At 42.3% G+C, this 20,433-nt stretch overlaps 1 protein-coding gene across 1 annotated transcript in view; it reads right to left on the reverse strand.

The window, feature by feature from the left end:
• Window positions 1-1,284: 1,284 nt before the first annotated feature.
• LOC134880799 (gap junction delta-2 protein) overlaps window positions 1,285-20,433 on the reverse strand; it is a 31,447-nt gene continuing 12,298 nt past the window's right edge. Inside the window, exon 2 of the mRNA XM_063907878.1 lies at window positions 1,285-8,803. Coding sequence (XP_063763948.1) covers window positions 7,954-8,803 — 850 coding nt within the window. The 3' untranslated portion in view covers window positions 1,285-7,953. The remainder of the gene's footprint in view (window positions 8,804-20,433) is intronic.

A 20,433-nucleotide genomic window follows, 5' to 3' on the forward strand; every position in this document is an offset into this window, starting at 1 on the left:
GTGTGTGTGAGCCGCAGACCCCCTGAACCGTGAGCTCAGGTCTTTCTCATCATGAGTGTTGATGTATGAGGGCGCCGCACGCCCAGGGTGATTTAAACAGCTCCACGCCTGCTGTATTGATCCCTGCGGGGGCCAAGGCGATTTTCGGTAATGACCGTGGCGTTTCAGATGATAGGAGTGGTAATGGATAATCTGATGAAGGTGAGGAAGAGGATGGACTTGATGAAGGCCGCTGCAGTCATGATGATAATGCTATGAAGCAGCAGAGGGCTTCTGTTGCGTTGATGCATGGCGTGCGGGAAAGCGATGTGCGTGATGCAAAGCAAGTGAAGGTGGTGGTGTCGTTTAGAGGATAAGAGGACAATGAAGATGGTGAATATGAATCCCCCTCTACGTGTGTGTGTGTGTGTGTGTGTGTGTGTGTGTGTGTGTGTGTGTGTGTGTGTGTGTGTGTGTGTGTGTGTGTGTGTGTGTTTCAGGAAGTGACGCTCAGCAGCCAGCCATCTGTCGGCAGATTAATCCTGGCTGTGTTTAGAGATATTACCGACTGGCTTATCGCCGTGGCAACAAGCCTTCAATCCCAGTCCAGCGCATCCACCATGTGACCTTACCGAGCTGGGGGGGGTTGCACACACACACACACACACACACACACACACACACACACACACACACACACACACACACACACACACACACACACACACACACACACACACACACACACACACACACACACACACACACACACACACACACACACACGTTCACACCATGGATGCTCCATAATTTGGTGAAATGATACATGCTCAGTGAATGCACATAAACTGTGCCTTTAATGAGAGGGGAGGTCAATAGAAAAAAACACACACACACACACACCACACACACGCTCCCTTTCCTTTCATCAGTACCATGGTCTGAAGGTTTTAATCCTGTTGAAAGGTTTCGGTGTCACCTATTGAGTTCAGAAATGTCATTACGCCAGCCAGCTGGGCCGGACAGCTCTCTGCAAATATTGTTTTCAGGCGGCTAAATATAGCCCCGTATCAATATGAACTCTAGTTTCCCTAGCACCAAAGAAAGCTTGTTTTTTATTTCCTAAATCCCTCCCACGTGCTCAAAATCCTCCCACTCACGTTTTTGTGTTTTTCTGTCCCCTCCATGCACACACACACACACGCACACGCACAGACACACAACAGGAAACAATGCACACACATAATGCATGAACACACACACAGGTCATAAATCAGCAGGCACAAGGCCAGTTCAGGCTTGATGTAACATTCAAGGTTTTATTCAGTCTTTACATACAGTACACCAGTCAGAAATATACAGTGAACCTTCAGCGAAGGTCCGTCAGGTACACCATAAAATCTGCAGCCGGAAATTTCTTCTTTTTTTTTAGATGAAAGGTTTACAAAGCGTGAGTGTGTTTCTGTTTTCAGTCCATGCTTTTACATCAGTAGATGCTGAAGAATTATACGTTTCTAGGGCTGAGAAATGCATTTTTCCCCCTTTCTGATTCTGAATTTTATTCCTTACATTGATAACGACTATGATGCCAAATATTGGCTAAACTCGACGTTGCTTCCCCACGTTTTTCGCCACAAACCGAAGCTATTTCTGGTCTTAATCTCAAATCAGCGACCCCGCTTGTTGTCGCAGATCTGGTGAAAGAGAGACGAGCCGGATGCACAGGGGGGCCATTTGATCAAATCCGGATGTCGGTTTAAATCCCGCTCTGCCTGTATCTGCCACTCAGCGTAATTAGATGAAGTAATCACGATTGATATCATGACAGATTACGGAGAGGTTGAGAGGTCGCTCTCTGAACCCTGCAATGGTTTTTAATCTACGGCGCACCAGTATCAGACGGGGGTTTGAAAGGGGGGGAAGCATTTTATTTCAGAAAATGAATCTGGAGCTTTATTGTCCTCATTCAATTTAACACAGTAAAAAGCTTTTCATTCTCAACACGATGTCTAGTTTTCATTTAAATGCAAACATGATCGCTTGATTGACTACATGGAGTGCACATTGTACTTTCAAAAAGATGCACCGAGTCAAGTTTAAAATCATTCTTTTTTCTAAATTATGGCTTTTATGTTTATATAAAGTATGTATAAGAGGGGGCACTTTCAAAGCCCTTAGGATTGGCTTTAATGTCATTAAATGTAACGTCTTTTGGCAGTACATCAGTAGTAATGAGGTTGTTCAATGATCTGTTAATGATTGAAGCAGCTTAATAACATGCTGCTTTCCTGAGGAATCCAATTAGTTGCTACACAAAGTTAGTTTGGAGTTCAATGAGAATGACAGTGGATCATTTTGAGCCCATTTTAAAAAAGTAACAGTCAAGAGTAACTAGCTTGTTTTTGTTTAAGGGGACCTGCATTGCTACATGACCTGCGATACGTGGGGCAGTAGTGTGCTGAGGACGACGAGGGAATGCATCTGGATTCACGTTTTTGGTAAAGAGTCCGACCTCGATAGCACCGACGGGGTAAATAATCAGACCATTTTCTTGGGTGGGCTTTACAGTACAGGGTAAGGTGGTCAATGGAAAGTATGCTGACATGGTGTAATACCATTTTTCAATGACAGCATTTTTACTAGAAAATATTGTTGTAAAAGATCAGCATTGTTTTTCTTTCCTGAGTCTGGTGGCAGTACTGTTCCTCACAAGGAGTTTCACTGAGGATTGAATCATATCACATAAAGATGCTGTAAATTGGAGGTTAACTACACATTGTGCTGGGGACTAAACCCTGGAATGTTCTGGCGTCTTCAACCTGTTTGCGTGTATTCCTGCGTACCCTGTGTTTGACAGTAAATCACCTGACTGCTTGGCTTATAAATCCTCTTCTACCACAAATTAAAAAGGTATATAGTCATGTGCAAATTTCTTAAAGTAGAACATTTCACGGTGTGAGGTGGTTTTCAAAATCTTTTGGGAAACTGAGACTGTAATAAGAAGTTTAAACATCACTGAGTTGGTATCGTGTGCCTGGCTCTGTACCATCTAAAGAACTGGGTTATTAATATACACAACTGGCGTTAAAAGCTTTGCGGACTTAAAAAAGGTCTTTCTTTAAAGATTCTGCTGAAGAAAACATAGAAACATGCTTATTCTAGCCATTACACATGCAAACAAACCTTGGAAAATTAACAAAATGTTGCATATCACTTTGGCAAGGGAGGAAATATAACATGTTTTTCTGCTCTTCTTATATTTCGACATTCGACCCTTGGTTTCACACATTGAAAAAAAAAAGTTTTGTTCCTTTACATGTTTTGATATGTCACTGCACAAAAAGAATCCACAAGTCAAAACAGATGAGCAAATGATGAAAAAAATAAAGGTTGCATAATTCATTTCACATCGACAAATAGAAAAGCAGACCGTGGAGAGAAGTGGACTGTCGGAAGATCGGCTCTTGCTTTGGAAAGTGTGTGACTGTGAACTCACTGACTGTGTGAGCCTTCAACGCTGGATGAATGTAAACAGAAGAAAACCAGGACACATTTATGGCCCTCTGCATCTTCGCGTTGTGTTTGTCAGTTTGCTGACCTGAATGAAACCAGACATAACAAGAGAATTCAACAGGAGGAAGTTCAAATACACAAAGGCTGAGATGTGTATCTGCATCATCCGAAATTGTTTGCATCGATTTTCAAACCTAGAGAAATCCTGTATTAAGATAAACGTTGATCACGTGTGTTTAGTTTTGGCCTTAAATGGTGACGTATCCCCTTTGAGGAAGCTTTAGAGTGGTGATTGTCTGCCAGAAGCTGTCATAAACGTACTTTTAATCAAGTTTTAAGTCACATGTTTACATTATTAAGATCTGAGTCACTTTTGACTCAATAATTTAACAGGGTGAACGATTTAAGTCATCGGACAACAATCTTAATTTATCAAAAAAACAAACAAGCTGAGGAACGTTAGCATTTAGCTAGTTGGCCCTGCGTTTTATAAAAATGTAAATCTACTTTATTTAATGTTTTTTCTCTGGGGAGGAGAAGACCTCTGTGGATAATATTAATTTCGGTAAAAACCTCCTGAACGTCTTGTTGTTCATTTATCTGTACAACCAGGTTAGCCAACATTAGCCTTTAGCTTGCAGCCCCTTCATCCTTTTTGACTATGAAATCTTGTGAAACCACTTCATTCTGTGTTTTTTCTGGTTTAAACACAGTGTCCGTTATTTTTGTAGGATAAGAAACCTTAGGTAAAAACTTCTAGCAAAGAAACAAGCTGAGGAATTGTTAGCAGTTAGCTAGCAGCCCCTCAACCCTATGTCTAACACTTTGAGGAGTAAGAGACCCCTGCAGAACATTTCTAACATATTTATGGATGCATACCTGAAATAAGGTCTGGTGTAAACACAAGCTTAAGCAGCAGTAAATACAAAAGCTATAAATGTCTCAAATAAACGAATAAAGGTCGCAGCCGCATTTAGCTTAGCGCAGGTGCAGTCTTGCAACTATGATGTAGTTTGTTCAAAGCGTTATCTTAGCTATGTAACACTGCCGATTGCATTTGAAGTTTGGAATTGATGGTGTTATAAAATATGTGGAGACTCCTGCTGACCAAAACGTGTTTGGTATCATAAACACGTGTTTGCTGCAATATTACTACTACTACAAATATTGCTTGTGCAGAGGGAGTCCTTGCAATGCTAACTTTGGGTCAAATACATCCTCACTGCACCAGTCTATCATGGCACAACATTGTTTGTGAACTCAAACTGCTCTCCTCACATTCAGATGTGTTTCCTAAAATGTTCGGCATGTGTGGGCCCCACACTCGCTCTGTGCAGATAAGACCTGCAGGAGCAGCGTTTAGTTCAGGACATCGGCTTGGCCTCTAAGCTGAAGGTCAGAGTTTAAGCCTTCGCTAGGAGCACAGGCTCTCAGTTACTGAGGGGAGCCATGACTCAAACTCTATTCTTAGGCATTCTGGCGTGACCTTCAGCGCCCCCCACCCCCGTGCATACAGTAGACTGCACCGATCCCATTGAGCCCCACAGAGATCCTCACAGGAGCCTAAATCTGGGGATAATCACCTGTAAGAATCACTGAGATTATGACAGTTTGAGTGAATGGGGAAACAGAGTGTCTGGGGGGGGGACTTCTTCCGCTTCAGCTGTTGGTGTTGCATCAATTACTACTGACAGTTAGTCGAAATATGCTTAGGGTTCTGACACAGTATTAGCTACTGTCGTGTCAAGGTAAATCCAGAGTAGCTACAATGCTATTAAGAATACAAACGTTTCTTCTGAAAAATAACTACACAAATTGTAGAAAGTTAAGAGCTTAAACATCATTTTTTTAAAGTAAAAAGTGTATTTTGTTTATTTGTAAGTCTATTTGAGTTGTAGAAACAATCAAATGAACTCAAACTAAACATTTGCAATCGCGTACATTTTATTTTGCTTAATGTAAACTAGTTAAGTATCAAATTTCCCCTTTGTTAACCCTAAGCATAATGAAGTGTCCAAAGGCATTGTGGGAAATGTAGGATATCCTTTAACAAAGCACAAGCAGATAAGGCAAGTTAAAGGAAAGACAATTCAACATAAAATAAATTAGAAAGGTTTTTACTTTACAATTTCAACAAGTTCTGGTGCAATTTAGTGGAAATGAAATAGGAAAGAAATTAGAAAATACTGTAGCTACGGTTTGGTCTGCTGATGTGTTTATATATTTGTGCATCAGTGCATGGGTGGTCCCTTTAAACCCCCAAATGTGGCAGTGTTAGGCTCCTACAGTGTCAAGCTACATAAGGCCATTCATTCGGCAGTGGTCTAGAAGATTCTCAACAGCAAGCTGAAGATAAGTTTGCTGATCAGCTACAGCGTGTTTAGACCGGGTTTAAGATGCATTTCTGCTTTTTTCTGTAGAGGATAATCAAAATTGTACTTAAACTTATAGTGGTCTCTGCAACAGGTTTGAAGATTGACTGATTTTAAATGTAATGGCTATAAATGCGTGTGTTAACGTGATTTAAATCATTGGATTTCTTTTAAAACACACCATTTGCAGTCCTTTGAATCGTCCCTATGTCTGGTTTCACAGGCCTGTTTTGATGATGCACTAGTGTATGAGTTGGATGCTTCCAACATGAGTTCCTTCAGTCTGCCACTCTCCAACTGGTCCGCGTTAAATCAAGGTGCAACACTCTCGGTCATCTTTATCTTTTTTCTTTCTTGACGTTCTTTTTTTCTCTTACAAGGCATGCATGCTGAAATCCAGTCAGGAAAGAAATGCAAACAAAAAGAAAAAACACTGAGATTCAAAAAACACAACTGTCCCTAGTCGAGTTACTACTCGTCGGCTACACAGCTTGATCATTCAAGAAACACAACGTCATGTAAACATGCCTTTTTCTAACGGCTCACAGGCTTTATCTGTGCAGCTGATTTTGAAGAAGGCTCTCTGCAGGAGACGCCCGAACATGCTTTGTTTTACATTTTGAATGCAATTAAGAAACAATTGTTATGAGGTTGCACATAATATAAAAATCAGCTGCACAGACTCCTCCTGCACTGTAGGCCTTCATGCCATTAATCAGATCCTTCGGTGAGAAATGCTTTAACTAATCAAAAATGAAAAAAAGACAGACGATTTACACATAAAAAAGAAACAGCGACAAGATGTCCCAACCAACCCCGCACGCAAAGATAAATAAATCTATTTGGATATACTCTAAATGGATAAATAATATTACCATGATATACTCTTAACAATAATTAAATATCTCAAGGATGGCACCATCGCTTTTTTTTGAAAAAACAAAGAAAAAAAATCATGGTGATATATTTTTATAAAATCTGCTATAAAGTGATCTCCTCTCCGACTCCCGTTCCCTTCCTCTCCCGTCTCTCCCCCGTCTCTCAGCACACAGGAATGCTGGAAGTTTGGTTTGTGCTTTAGGAGAGACACACGTTTACACGACCGTTTGTTCATTAGTTACCCCTCCGAAGTTTAAGCAGAAGCAGAGCAGCGAGAGTCATTACTGTCACCAGAAGCCCCTGGGGTCCATATAGCTGCCAACCAGCGGAGCAGAGAGGGACGAGGGATCGGGGAGAAACAAAAAAAGAAAAAGTGTTTATGGTACTTGATGTGTTTGTGTTAAAATCATCTTTTGCCAAGAGACAAAACATAAACATCGTCAGTCTCTCTTGGCTTCAGCTCGTGACAATGTTCCAACAGAGGCGCAGCTGACACTGATAAGAGGCAGCTCTCTCTCTCTTGGCTACGGCCGAGGGGAACGAAAGCAAGACCCTCCAAACCTCGAGTATATCATGTGTTTTCCCAGAGTGATGTGGCCCACCGTCCTTCCTCTCCATCTCACAAACTTCGCTCTCTAGACAGCCCTGACAGTTCTTCCGTTCGTCTTTTAACGATGCTGCTGCTCAGGCTCCCCCTCCCGTCTTCTTAACCTGACACAGTCCAGAAGTAAAGCACCATGGGATGCATCAAACACCGCCGTCATCTTCCAAATGTCCCCGAAGAATACAAAACAGCATCTCATCTCTTCTCATCTCCTTAACCCTCGACTTCTCATCTCAAGTCCTTCCCTCTCCAGCCCCTTGAGGATTTAATTCCCCCACTTTAAAAGAAAAGAGGGGCAGAGGAGAGGGTAATTAGTTTTTTTTTTAAAGACAAAAAGTAGAAAATGGCAGTTGGATTATCTCCCCATGAGACCAAAATATGTTTTTTTTAAAATATGGTCTCTCTGTTTTTTAATTTTCTTCTTCGCTTCCTCCTTCTCGACCCTCAAAGTCGTTGAGACGGAGGTTTGGTTCTTTTTACATTCTGTTTCGTTCAGGAGGGGTCATCTCCGCGCCGCCTTCCTCAAATTAAAATCATAATTAATTCCCTCCCTTGCACATTCACCCCTCTCCTCCTCCTCCTCAAACCTTTTTCTTCTCTTCATCATCAGACGTACGCTGATTCGCTGGACTGGGTGCGTCCAAGGTTGGGCGGCTGGGACAGGTGCGCCATGTCCTTCTTCCGGATCTCACAGATCGACTTCCTGCGGGCCTGGACGCCTCGGATGGCGGCTTTGATCTTACGCCAGCCCAGGTGGTTGAGCTCGGCCAGGTTGAGCACCACGCAGATGCCGCTCACCGCGAACATGAACACCAGGAACACCGTTTTCTCCGTGGGGCGGGACACGTAGCACTCCACCTCCTTCAGACACGGGTAGCGGTCACACTCGAAAATCCCAGGCACGCTGAAGCCGTAGAGGAAGTACTGGCCGGCCAAGAAGCCGATCTCCAGCGCGTTCCTGAACACCACCTGAATGATGTAGAAGCGGGAGATGCCTTCTTGCCGGCGAACCTTGGAGCTCTTCCCGTGGGTGAGGCCCCGCGGCGCGTTGGGGATCTCCTTCACCTCCAGGCAGTCTGGTTCTTCCTTCCCTCCCCCGCTGTCCCCGCCATGTTGAACTAGGATACCATTGATGTTGCGGAGCTTACGAGTCCCGTCCCTTCCACCGTAGTCCCTCTCCATGATGGGGTAGAGGAAGGAGTAGCGCCGATCTTTCTGCTTGGCCGACTGGTGGACGGAGTAGGTGATGAAGCAGAGGCTGGGCGTGCACACCAGGATGATCTGGAAGACCCAGTATCGGATGTGGGAGATGGGGAAGGCCTTATCGTAGCAGGCCTGGTTGCAGCCGGGCTGCAGGGTGTTGCAGACGAACATGGTCTGCTCATCTTCGTACACGGTCTCTCCAACGATGGCCACGATCAGGATACGGAAGATCACCACTACAGTGAGCAGGATCCTGGAGAGAGAGAAAGAGTGAGACAAATGGGGTTAATCGTCAGAAACGCACAATGATTTACTGTGTCAGGAAGGAGGAGATGTCCTCAGATATCCTTCCCAGGAATGGCACGTGCTTGGTGGAAGGACACAGAGACGAAGGAAGGAAAGATAAGAGAGCGAAGAAAGGATGAATGTAAATGAAGGGAACATTTTTGAGTAATCAGCTTTCAAAAAGACTAAAAATGGACATATTGCAATGTAAAAATACCCTGCACTATTATTGGTTTTAAAAAGCAAACCCAATGACACCTTCATTTGAAATGACAGATGAAAAAGTTAAAGTAGAAAATAGAAAGAAGGCTCAGAATGACGGCTGAGAGGAAGGATCTGAAATTGAAATCACAGCAGGGAGCTTCATGAAGAACTTCTGAACCCCTTAAAAAAAAAAGTGTGAGAGAAGGAGCAGAGGCAGGAAAAAGAGAAGGAAAGGAGGACTAAAAATGCAGGAGAGACAAGTCACTGCTTCTGCTGATAAGAACCAGAGAAGAGGAGCGCTCCAAATCTCATCTCTCAGCCAGAGTAAACACCGCAGAAGAAGGACGGTTGTGAGCGCAGCCTCGGCGGGTCGTCAGCACTCATAACTCACAGCTTGTTATCAACACGCAGTTTGTTTGTGTGTGTGTGTGTGTGTGTGTGTGTGTGTGTGTGTGTGTGTGTGTGTGTGTGTGGAGACATCTTCTTTATTCGTACAGGACTAACATTTATATTATAGTACTTGTGTGGCACATTTGCACAAGATACGGGAAGTCGTTTAGATTTTTCTCTGATTTACCGTTATTATAAACCAGATATGATGTGAAGCCTTTGAATAACATCCATTTATAATAAAAAGAACTACATATTATCTATATTTGACATTTCTAGTGGTATATTATGTATGTTACAAAGATAACACCTCGCTCCCGTGCGACTCGTTCTCCATGTTTTTGTAATCTGCCCCCAAAATGCTGTCAAATCATTCATTTATTACTCATAAATTCGAGTACATGCAGCGTTGGCAGAATTAGAAATACATTAAGATACTACATTCAAATTAAAAGCATTAAAATATGCTTAAAGTACAAAAAGAAAAGTTACTCATCCTGCACTAAGGCGCAATGCAAATGTCAAAGTACTCAGAAATAGTTATGCAGAATGGATTTTTGGACAGTATTAGACATATTTTTATGGTTATTATACTGTATTATGCAGTTTATACATAGCATATATAGTATTGTTGTTTCCCAATGTGGACCAAATTAAGATAATTTAAATGCTGTGTAGTTTAGTCGTACAGTACTGCATTTGTAATTAGTATTAAAATAAATGTAGAGGACAAAAAAGTACAAAGTGGCATTAAATGTGTCAAAAAAGTACTTTCCACCACTGAATATATTATATATATTATATTCCAGATCGGTAAAGAAGGCTAAAATTATGCAGAATTAAATAAAAACCTTGCCAAAAGAATACGTCCCTAAATAACATAAATATATAACTATATATATATATTAGCACATGCACATTTGTTGCAATAAAAAGTGACAAATGAAGGCCATGGCAGATTTGAATGGGATTATAATCTGGTTTATCCCCAGGTGAAACTCATCCAGTGCTTTACCTGAGTGTCTTATGAATCATTAGGACACGTTACCATTGTGACCTCAGATTAGCCTAATTGGAGCTGTGGACGATTTAGACATGTGCACACACACACACACACAGAGTGTAATCCCTCCGTTGTTGACTTGGATATAAACTTCCCTCTCTCTGCCTCCCTGTCCTAGCAACAGGTGACAGCGTGATGAACCTGGTTTGTGGATTAGCAGCTATTACTGTGTGTGTGGGGTGGGGAGATTACAGATGCAGGAACTGGGTTACCTTCAATTCACTCTCTAAGCGTGTGTGTGTGAATGTCAACAAAGCTTAATTGCGCTGACTTGGCATGTCTGTACACACCTATGTGCTTTGTGATGTTACACACACAGAAGCTGGACGACAGGTTTCTATTTTCCTCTCTGTTCCTTTCTTTACAAACAGTCCTGTTTTTGTTCTTCGCTTACTTCACTCATCCCTCATTTATGTTTCATATCTGAGACCAGGCGAGCACTTTAGACGGCAAGCTTTTTGCCTTTTGCACAGTGTGTGTGTGTGTGTGTGTGTGTGTGTGTGTGTGTGTGTGTGTGTGTGTGTGTGTGTGTGTGTGAGCATGTACGCTGTGTATATTGTGACTAAAGTCTGGAACGAAGCTGCAGAGGGACCTGGACTTAGTTTTTCATTTGTTGCTCAAAGAGGCCCTATAACGCAATTTTGGGGTTTTCCTTTTCCTGTAGTGTCTTATAAAGGTTTTTGGTACTGTACGTGATAGGCCAATCACGTACAGAGCCGGCCAGCTAACCAATCAGAGCAGACTGGGCTCTGGTTTCAGACAGAGGCTGAACAGAGGAGCTGCAGCACAGGCAATATGAGAAAAATAAAGAGCTTTTTGAACATTAAAGCATGGAGACATGTCCCAGGAGAGACAGGAATACCAATATGAACCTGAAGATGAGCATCACTTTTTAACTGGAGTATGTACAGCTGCCAGTCAACAGATATCTTTGTGGGATATTAATCTACATATGCCATGCAAAAAAAGCAAGTTCAACATAAGGGCACACACACGGATCTCAAGGGCACTCCTATACACACACATCGTGGTCCCTTTAAGAGTAAATAAGCCAACATTGTAGTAAGGAAGTCTATAGTTATTGTGTAAGGTGTTACATAATGTGGAGTTCGATAGTAAATAGGATTTAGCAATCTGACAAACCTCCAACACCAGCTTAAGGGTCACGTTTCCTGCAAGATCGATGAACTTTTATAGAGACATCCCTCATACACTATCTACTCTGACAGCCTCAGTGGACAGCTTTTCATTTCCAATCCCACTGTAACCTCAGTCCTCCATTTCATCTGCAACCCTCCTTCAAGATAAGTCTGGATTTATTAGATAAAATCAACATATGATTGACTTTGTGCACAGTAAATAAATCAATTAGAAAAGATGTGTTTATGCCGACACTATTGTGACAATGGATCCAGGGGGAGGAACACCTTATAGGCAGATAATCATTAGGGGGCATTTGTCTGTGTGAGGGGGTAATCTTCCAATCACACAGTGGCTCTGTCGGTCCTGCATGGCACAGATGTGGAGTCGAAGGTTAGGAGGGAATCCTTCACAGAGTCTATTTCACATGTACCTCTCATCAAAAATGGCAGGTTAGCAGGGATGGCTTCCAAAATAAAATGAAGAATAAAAGACTTAATGCTAATGTGCACACCTCTGATCAGCTGGAGGGGAAGCAGGGAGATGGAGGGAGGGAAATAAATGCAAAAATTATAAAATGCGTTTGCCCTTGTAGTGACTCCATTAAGGAGCTTAGTGCGCCGAGAATTCACAATGCCAGAGAGAGATGGTATCGCACTAAATGGGAGGGCAAAACATGCACATGTATGCACGCTCGCACAACACGCGGTGAGCAGAGACTGTTTTAAAACGCACTGAAATAAGACATACAATTACTGTTTAAGATGAATTAGATCCAGACAGGGATAAAAAGATTATCGAGTCACCCAAAAAAAAGAAAACCCTCAGAGTGGCTCGGACATCTCGGCCTTAAATTAAAAGAGAAACCTGCCAGTGCTGAGGACAGCGAGCGCGAAAGGAGAACCAGCCATGGAGGAAAATCTCATCACGGAGAATGAATTATATAATAGCTTCCACACGCGAACCCACTGCTGTAATCTGTGGCGGGGCCGAGGGAGGATTCTTGCATTAGGTTTTTTTTTTTTTGTTAATGCCATCGAATAGCTTTAGATTATCCACACAGCAAACCCCCCACCTGTTTTTTCTCTCCTCTCCAGAGCATCTTTATTTCTTTCTTTCCTGCACTCCCAGGGCTATATGACCCTATTTCTAGGCTAGAATATCTCGAGCATACCTAGAGCCTCATTTCTATGCAAAAATATCCAGAAGAGGCATTTAAATTGCCTGTGGCTTCGCACTCAAATGTAAAAAAAAACACACAGGAAAGTTCCTCTATTGCACGCTGTGATTGTCTGCACACTCACATATTGATTAGTTTAATAATGTATGCACCAATCAATACAAAAGTCATTGATTCAAAAGTGGAGTTTCAGGTTGATATGAGTATTTTATGTCTCTACTGTGACGTGCTTTAATGTTCAAAAAGCTCTTTATTTTTCTATTTTACAGTCCGTGCTGCAGGACCTCTTTTCACCCTCTGTCTGAAACCTAATTAGCTGGCCAGGTCTGTTGTGATTGGTCAACCGCTTAGAGAGGGAACACAGGAATTTTAGTCTCTGCAGACCATGTACATGCACTTAAACCTATATAACACACTACAGGACAGGTGAAACCCCCAAAAAGCACAATAGGTCCTCTTTACATTGTCTGGGGCTTCCCACTAAAACCTAACATCAAAGTACATTTAATGCACACACATGTATTGTCTCTGCAGACTCACATATTCATTAGTTGAATAATTTATTGGCCAATCGGCAAAAAAATGTTGGAGTTTTGATTCAAGTTTTTCAAATCTGTTTGTTTTTGTGATTGGTCATTTTGAATTGTAAGAAGAGACACGCAGTTTGAATGGTATAACGCTTTCAGGGGAATCATTTTTTCACCATTTGTAGATTTAAAGTTTGATCAATTCATAGAAATGAACCATCATTCATCTCAGCCCTATGTTGTATAAATATGCTTCAGACATGGCAGACATATTAACACGTGATATCACAACCCACTCCCAGCAGACTGTGTTTGTTGCTCCCTTTGGCTAATATGTTATCACACAGGCGGTGGTAATTATGCTAAAATATTATGCCAACACAAGTCCATAACGCCTCTTCTCCTCCAGCAATTGTCCCTCCCGACCTGCCGTCTCTTCTTCCTTTCTCTTCCTCTCACTATCTGACACTGAGTGGGTGTTTGTCACATCTAAAGCTCTCATTACAGGCGTGAAGTTAATTGTCAAAAATGAAATGCGTACAGTGATGTGAAATATAATCACACTGTGCGTCTGACAGTCTGCATTCTGCGCATGCACACACACACACTCCACACAGACACACTCCACACAGACACACAGCCACACACACACACACACACACACACACACACACACACACACACACACACACACACACACACACACACACACACAATGGTGTTGCTGCTCCAGCGATCTACATTATTCAACTTCCAGGGAAATTGAAATGCTTCTCTCACAGCGGCTCCTTTCATATTATCCGAGAACGTGTTTAATGTCAGCCTCTTGTAATGAAACCTTCCACGCTGTTTACATTCGGGATCAGGTGCTTTAGAATACAGGTAATGTGGGAGGTGTGTGTGTGGATCCGTTGGTAGAGATGAAGATGAGTTTTGGTGCTTAGTGAGGCAAATTTATTGAAAAATATACACTTGTTGTGAGGCACTTTTAAGTATTGATGTTTTCCATTGAGATGTATTGGAGATGGGCACAAGGTGGAGTAGAAAAGCACACAATTGTGGACAAAGGAGAACAAAATAAACCCCTCCACCACTGTGGGAAAATAATGAGGAAGAGGAAGCAGAAGGACGGGGAATAATTGGCCTGGGATCGATAAGGAGCCTTAGATTTTGGAGAGATTGGAAGATAAAAAGAGGGAGGAAGAAGAGTGGCTACTTTACCCAGAAACCTAACACTACCCCCTACCTCCTTTCCCTTCCTCTCATCTTGCCTCCATCTCTCCCTTCACTCTCCCCCCTCTGCTGGTTACCACGGCAACAGGCAAGGGGCAGAAAAGTGAGATGAAGAGTGAGAGAGAGAGAGAGAGGCAGAAAGTGTGCCGAGTATAGAAGCGAAGTCAAGTGATGAGCGAAGTGTTACTGCACCCGGTTAGAGGAGGCGCTTCAAAGAGCCTGTTTATTTTCTGTAAAAAAATCCTTCTTTTGGGGTGTGATAACGTTTCTGGAAAGATAATGACATTAACAAAACCAGAACATATTGGCTAGATATTAAAGAAGAAGAACCCTACTGTGGTTCAAAAGCCTCGAAAAATATTGTTCAATATGTTGAATTTCAAAGGATGATCAGTGGGGAGCTGCAGGCTTGAGTGTGTAAACAAGTCCAATGTTACGGCTGACCTGCTAATCTTCACCTTTAGCCTCCATCAATACCTGTTCCCTCGCTAGGCTCTGCTTTTTCTCTGCCTGACACCCTCCCCCCTGCTCCTATGATTCGACAGATACCTGCTGCTGCTCATAACGTCTTTGACCTGCATCTGTCTTTGTTTGATCCCCCAGCTTCACATGCTCTGATCTGTATGCCGCTCACTTAGCCGGATAATCAGACTGTTCTTCCATTTCACTCCCAAGTCCCAAGAGCTCAGCACATTTAACTATTGTTACACAGCATGATGGGATTGTGAGCCAGACGAGCTCGAATAAACGTAGTAGCTAACGTGACGTAATGGCATTATTGTCTTCCTGCAGTATGTTGCGTCGTTGGAGGAGGATCCTGGGGCTTTTCATTTCCAAGATCTGTAGCTGTTGTCTAAGTGACAATAAACCCTTTGAAGCAATTAAAGGATTGCCACGATCAGGCATCTCTCTCTTGAAATGACTCACAGGATTTTAATTATATGACCCATCAAAGCGAAAGTCGTCATTCTACAGGAAAATATTTGTATGATTTCAAAGAATATCCTCAGTCTTTCGTAACCTCGCCCTGTAATGCAACTTTTAGATAATAAGATCTAAGCTGGAGACAGAAGTTAAAGTTACCTTAGCTTACCACAGAGACTGTATCAGGGGGAAACAGATGAATTATATAACTGGCTAATTAGTGAGCTTCAGAGATTCTGCTGAGCTGTCTTTTTTTTCACCTTTGGCTGAAGCTCACAGTGTCCTAGGCTTAAAATAGTATTTTTATATTTCCCTTCTTCTAACACGAGTTAAACAAACATTAACCGTGTGCCAATGAGCCACAAGTGGGACAGTGAGTGTGTTTGAGCAGGACATAATACTGTGATGAAAAGAGGTGCATCAAACCCTTCAAAATAAACCTTTCCGTTGAAAATATTAGCTTATAAACATTAATAACAACGCTTTACTCAAGGTCAATTGTTTGCACAAACCATGCCATTAAAGGACTCAAATATAGGTTTAATATGGATTTTTTTCCCCAAAAAAACAATTGTCCCCAAAGCTAGTAACTTCCATTCAATCCAATTACTTAAAACAAACTCAAACTGGGAAAAACTCTGGCAAAAGTCACGAAAAACTCTCCGGGAATCACTCTCCACCGGCTACACCCTAAGCTAAATACATTTCTCAGTTGATTGATTGACATCTGACACAGCTAATGGTGATGACCCTTGTAGAAAAGCCAAGTCTTAGATGGCCAACTGTCAAAAAAGGAGGAACATCGACTCTAATTTGTGGGACAAAATGATAAAAATCCTGTGCAGTCGTGTAAGTGGTTCGGGGAAAATCCTTCCTCAGTTTATCCGTTTCTTTTTTTACTCCAACCTTTATCCTTTATTTCCACCCTGAATATTTTGACCTTCTGTCTCTCCGGAGTGTCTTGATGGTGCCAGGTGGTAACCCAAATTTAACACACCAGAAGCTCTGACAACCCTAATCCTGTCACATCAAATATGGATGGACACTCGTCATGCTCTCTCTCTCCGTCTCTCCGTCTCTCTGTCTGTGTTCCTCTGCCAAGATTTATCAATAGCTCGTAGTTCACGGCGGGTCATCTGGCATACAGCTGTATCCAACCTCACACAGGAGCCGTCACACACACATATTACTGCACACACACTCACACGGGGAATTGTTCCGGTGCTTTAGGCCAGTGACAGAAGGAGTGAGGGGGCTGCACTCTCCCATGCTGACAGATCCACAACACACACACGCTCACAAACGCTATGAAAAAAATATACCCAGATTTACACAGAATCAGAGCATGAAATCTCTAAGTACACCTCTCCATGCATATATGCACACACACACTTTTTTAATCACACACACACACACACACACACACACACACACACACACACACACACACACACTGTCCTCCAGCTGTTGCATGGCGTGACAAAGCCGATTGTGTCTGACATAGCCGGGTGATAGTCCCATCTACTCACGAGAAGATGAAGATGAATTTTCTGTCGGACGAACCCCTGCTACCTTTGTCCCGCCTCGGAGCCGCTGAGTTTCATTAAGTGACAGATGTACATGTGTAGGAGTATACGAGTTTATGCAAAGCAACTTATGATGTATAATCCCAGGAGGATTGATTTGACATATATGTGCATGTAACCTCCCTCACACACACACACACACACACACACACACACACACACACACACACACACACACACACACACACACACACACACACACACACACACACACACACACACACACACACACACACACACACACACACACACACACACACACACACACACACACACACACACACACACACACACACACACACACACACACACACACACACACACACAGCAATCCTGAACTTATAGACATTAAACAGACTTAACACTGCCATCTCCACAGATAGTTAGGGACGTCCTTTAACCTCTTTCATTCTCTTGCTCTCTTTTTATTTTATTTACGGGGTACAGTAAATTTAAAGTTTTGTGCTCTACACAAATATGAAAATGAATATTCAAAAGGTATTCTGTGATGTTTTCTGGCCAAAGCTGACATTAAATTTACCACACTTCTTTCTGTCCCTTGATCCTCCCTAGCAACGGTCTGTGAGCGAGACTTAACAACTTCTGAAATGTCCAAATTGACCAATCAGATTCGGGTAAGCTGTGTCATAAAGTCAGAGTAAGATCTGGGAATAAAGACGCTCAGTTTTCGGAAAATTCACACTGAGCGTTTGGTATCACTGCACTCGTTTAAAAAGGGATAAATGCTAATATCGTACGATGGAGAAAGAAATGGTCTTTAACATTCACACAGCCATGAAAATGATTTCAGGCAACGTAATACTTGTGCTCCACAACTCTAGAGGGAAATTCTGTAGGTTTTGTTCCAATAATTATTTGACAGCCTTGATGAGCGGTTCCTTTTTACCTAAAAAAAATAGGCTCAGATAAATATTCTTGTCTGGTTTGGGCCGGTTTGTCCCGCTTCAGATGTGTACAAGTTGTCCGCAGTTTCACCTTTTAATCTTCTCAGGAGCGCCCTCAGATTCCTTGGCCGCAACATCGGCTGAATATAAAGCAGTTAAATCTTCACATAGACCGAGAAAAACAGTCAAATGCCTCCATGCAGCAGTATAAATAATGTACAAAGAAGTTTACACTTCATGTATAAAGATACATTTACAAACACACATTTCTTTTCAAATACATTCCTCCTCTCACTGTGTTTCTTCAGCAGTGACGAGATGCTCTGTGTCAGTCCTCTTTTTTTACGCAATAGTCTTGTTGTTTGTAATCCTGCTTCTGTAATCTTCTAAAATGGATATCTAATAATAGCAGATTCTAATACAGTTCACTTATCTATCCATCTGTCTGTCCAACACACACACACACACACACACACACACACACACACACACACACACACACACACACACACACACACACACACACACACACACACACACACACACACACACACACACACACACACACACACACACACACACACACACACACACACACACACACACACTTAAGTGGCGTGATGATGAAAGTGAACTGACGGGCTCTGGAGATTAATGGATGACGGCCTGATGATGCAAACAATAATTCTCATACACGCATTATCACATGAACACACTCACATGCAAAGGTCCAGTGATAGGCTAAGGGGCGGGACATCTCTAAAAACAGAGCCGGCCAGCTAACCAATCGGAGCAGACTGGGCTCTGGTTTCAGACAGAGGGTGAAAAGAGGGGCTGCAGCACAGGCAGTATGAGAAACATAAAGAGCTTTTTGAACATTAAAGCATGGAGACATGTCCCAGTAGAGACACAGAATACAAATATGAACCTCAGAATGAGCGGTATAGGGTTCCTTTAACCACTTCCAAAACAATTTGATGTATAGATTATTCAGCCTGACTCATGACAACAAAAGGATATTGATTTGTATTCTTAAATGACTCTTAAACCTTAGATTGATCCGGAGGTAAAACGCATCAAAAGATATTTTTTCTGTGCACTGGTGCCTACAGTAATTGCGCTCTAAGGGTCTCCATGACGATAATAACTTTGGCAGTTACCTTGGCAACAAACAAGGCCGATTGAAGTCAAATTGGAGCCCGGACGTTAAAAATAGACTTTGACTCCGAGTTCTCATTCACGACAGCTCATTGGCCGGGGAATAAAAAAGGGGATACGACAGGAGTGGTCACCATGGCAACAGTGTGCACACATTTGTATTTTTTTTTAGGTGGTGGTTGTGATGGAGGTATCTGCAGGAGAAAGAGCCGCAGCAGGACATGAGGGAAGGGAGCAAATGCATGGGCGGGGGAAAGCAAGAGGGGTCATCGGAGGGGAAATACAGAGCGAGAGAGAAATGATGGCCGTAATCCGGATTAAAACGGTCGGTTTTGGACAATCCCGAGTTAGGGCCGACGCGTTCATGCCAGCTCCCCACCCACCGCCGCTCTCCCTGCCAAAAACCAACCCAAATCAGCCGCTCTGGCACATGCAGGGAGCCTCCATGACTCACAGCAGACTGAGCAGGAACATCCCGAACACACTCACAAAAATGCCATTTTCACCCAGAAAAGAGGACTCTGTTTTTTACCTAACCTTTCTACACTACTTCTTCCCATTAACCTCTGAGACGTAGGGGAGTAAAAGTATAAAACATAGCATTACGAGCAGTTATTTGAAAAGGTACACAAAATACTCAAATGAGTAAACAAGCAGCTAGAATGAGTGCTGAGGTAAATGTTCTTTTCACCACCTTTTGTGGTTCTAAAGGCACCAGAAAATATGAATGCTCAAAAAACACGGCTCAGATTTTGAATCATATCAAGAGTGGGCAGTGTAGGAATCACAAAATACAAACATTAAAGACATTACATTTCTCTGGTGGACATTTGTCACCTCTATTCACCGATGTATCCATAAAATAATTGTCAGAATTATTGATAATGAAAATACCTGCAGTCTTAGTAATGATGTACTTTAATTTGTATAGTTTTGCAGGTCGTATCTCAACCTTCTCAAGCCACCCTCAGCTGTTCGTAATTAGTCAACACCTTATGCATTAAACAGAAAATACTGTATTTATTCTCATTTTATATTATATTTCTGCACATTTTACTAGTATTTTTATTTAATCTGAGAGCAAAGGGCTCATTAAAAGTGTTTCTTCCACAGCAGAGAGTTGGCAGTTGTCATGGAAATGTCAAAATGTCCATTTCCATAGAGCATATACCTTTAATTGAAGGTCGCTGTTGCCAAGCTGTAGACTAAGACTAGATAGACTCATGGAAAATGCTAAAACAGTTATCGGTAATGTAAGTTTGCTAACATTAGTCATCATGAGAGTTAC

The sequence above is a fragment of the Eleginops maclovinus genome, chromosome 18, assembly GCF_036324505.1.
Source record: "Eleginops maclovinus isolate JMC-PN-2008 ecotype Puerto Natales chromosome 18, JC_Emac_rtc_rv5, whole genome shotgun sequence".
NCBI classification, from domain to species: domain Eukaryota; kingdom Metazoa; phylum Chordata; class Actinopteri; order Perciformes; family Eleginopidae; genus Eleginops; species Eleginops maclovinus.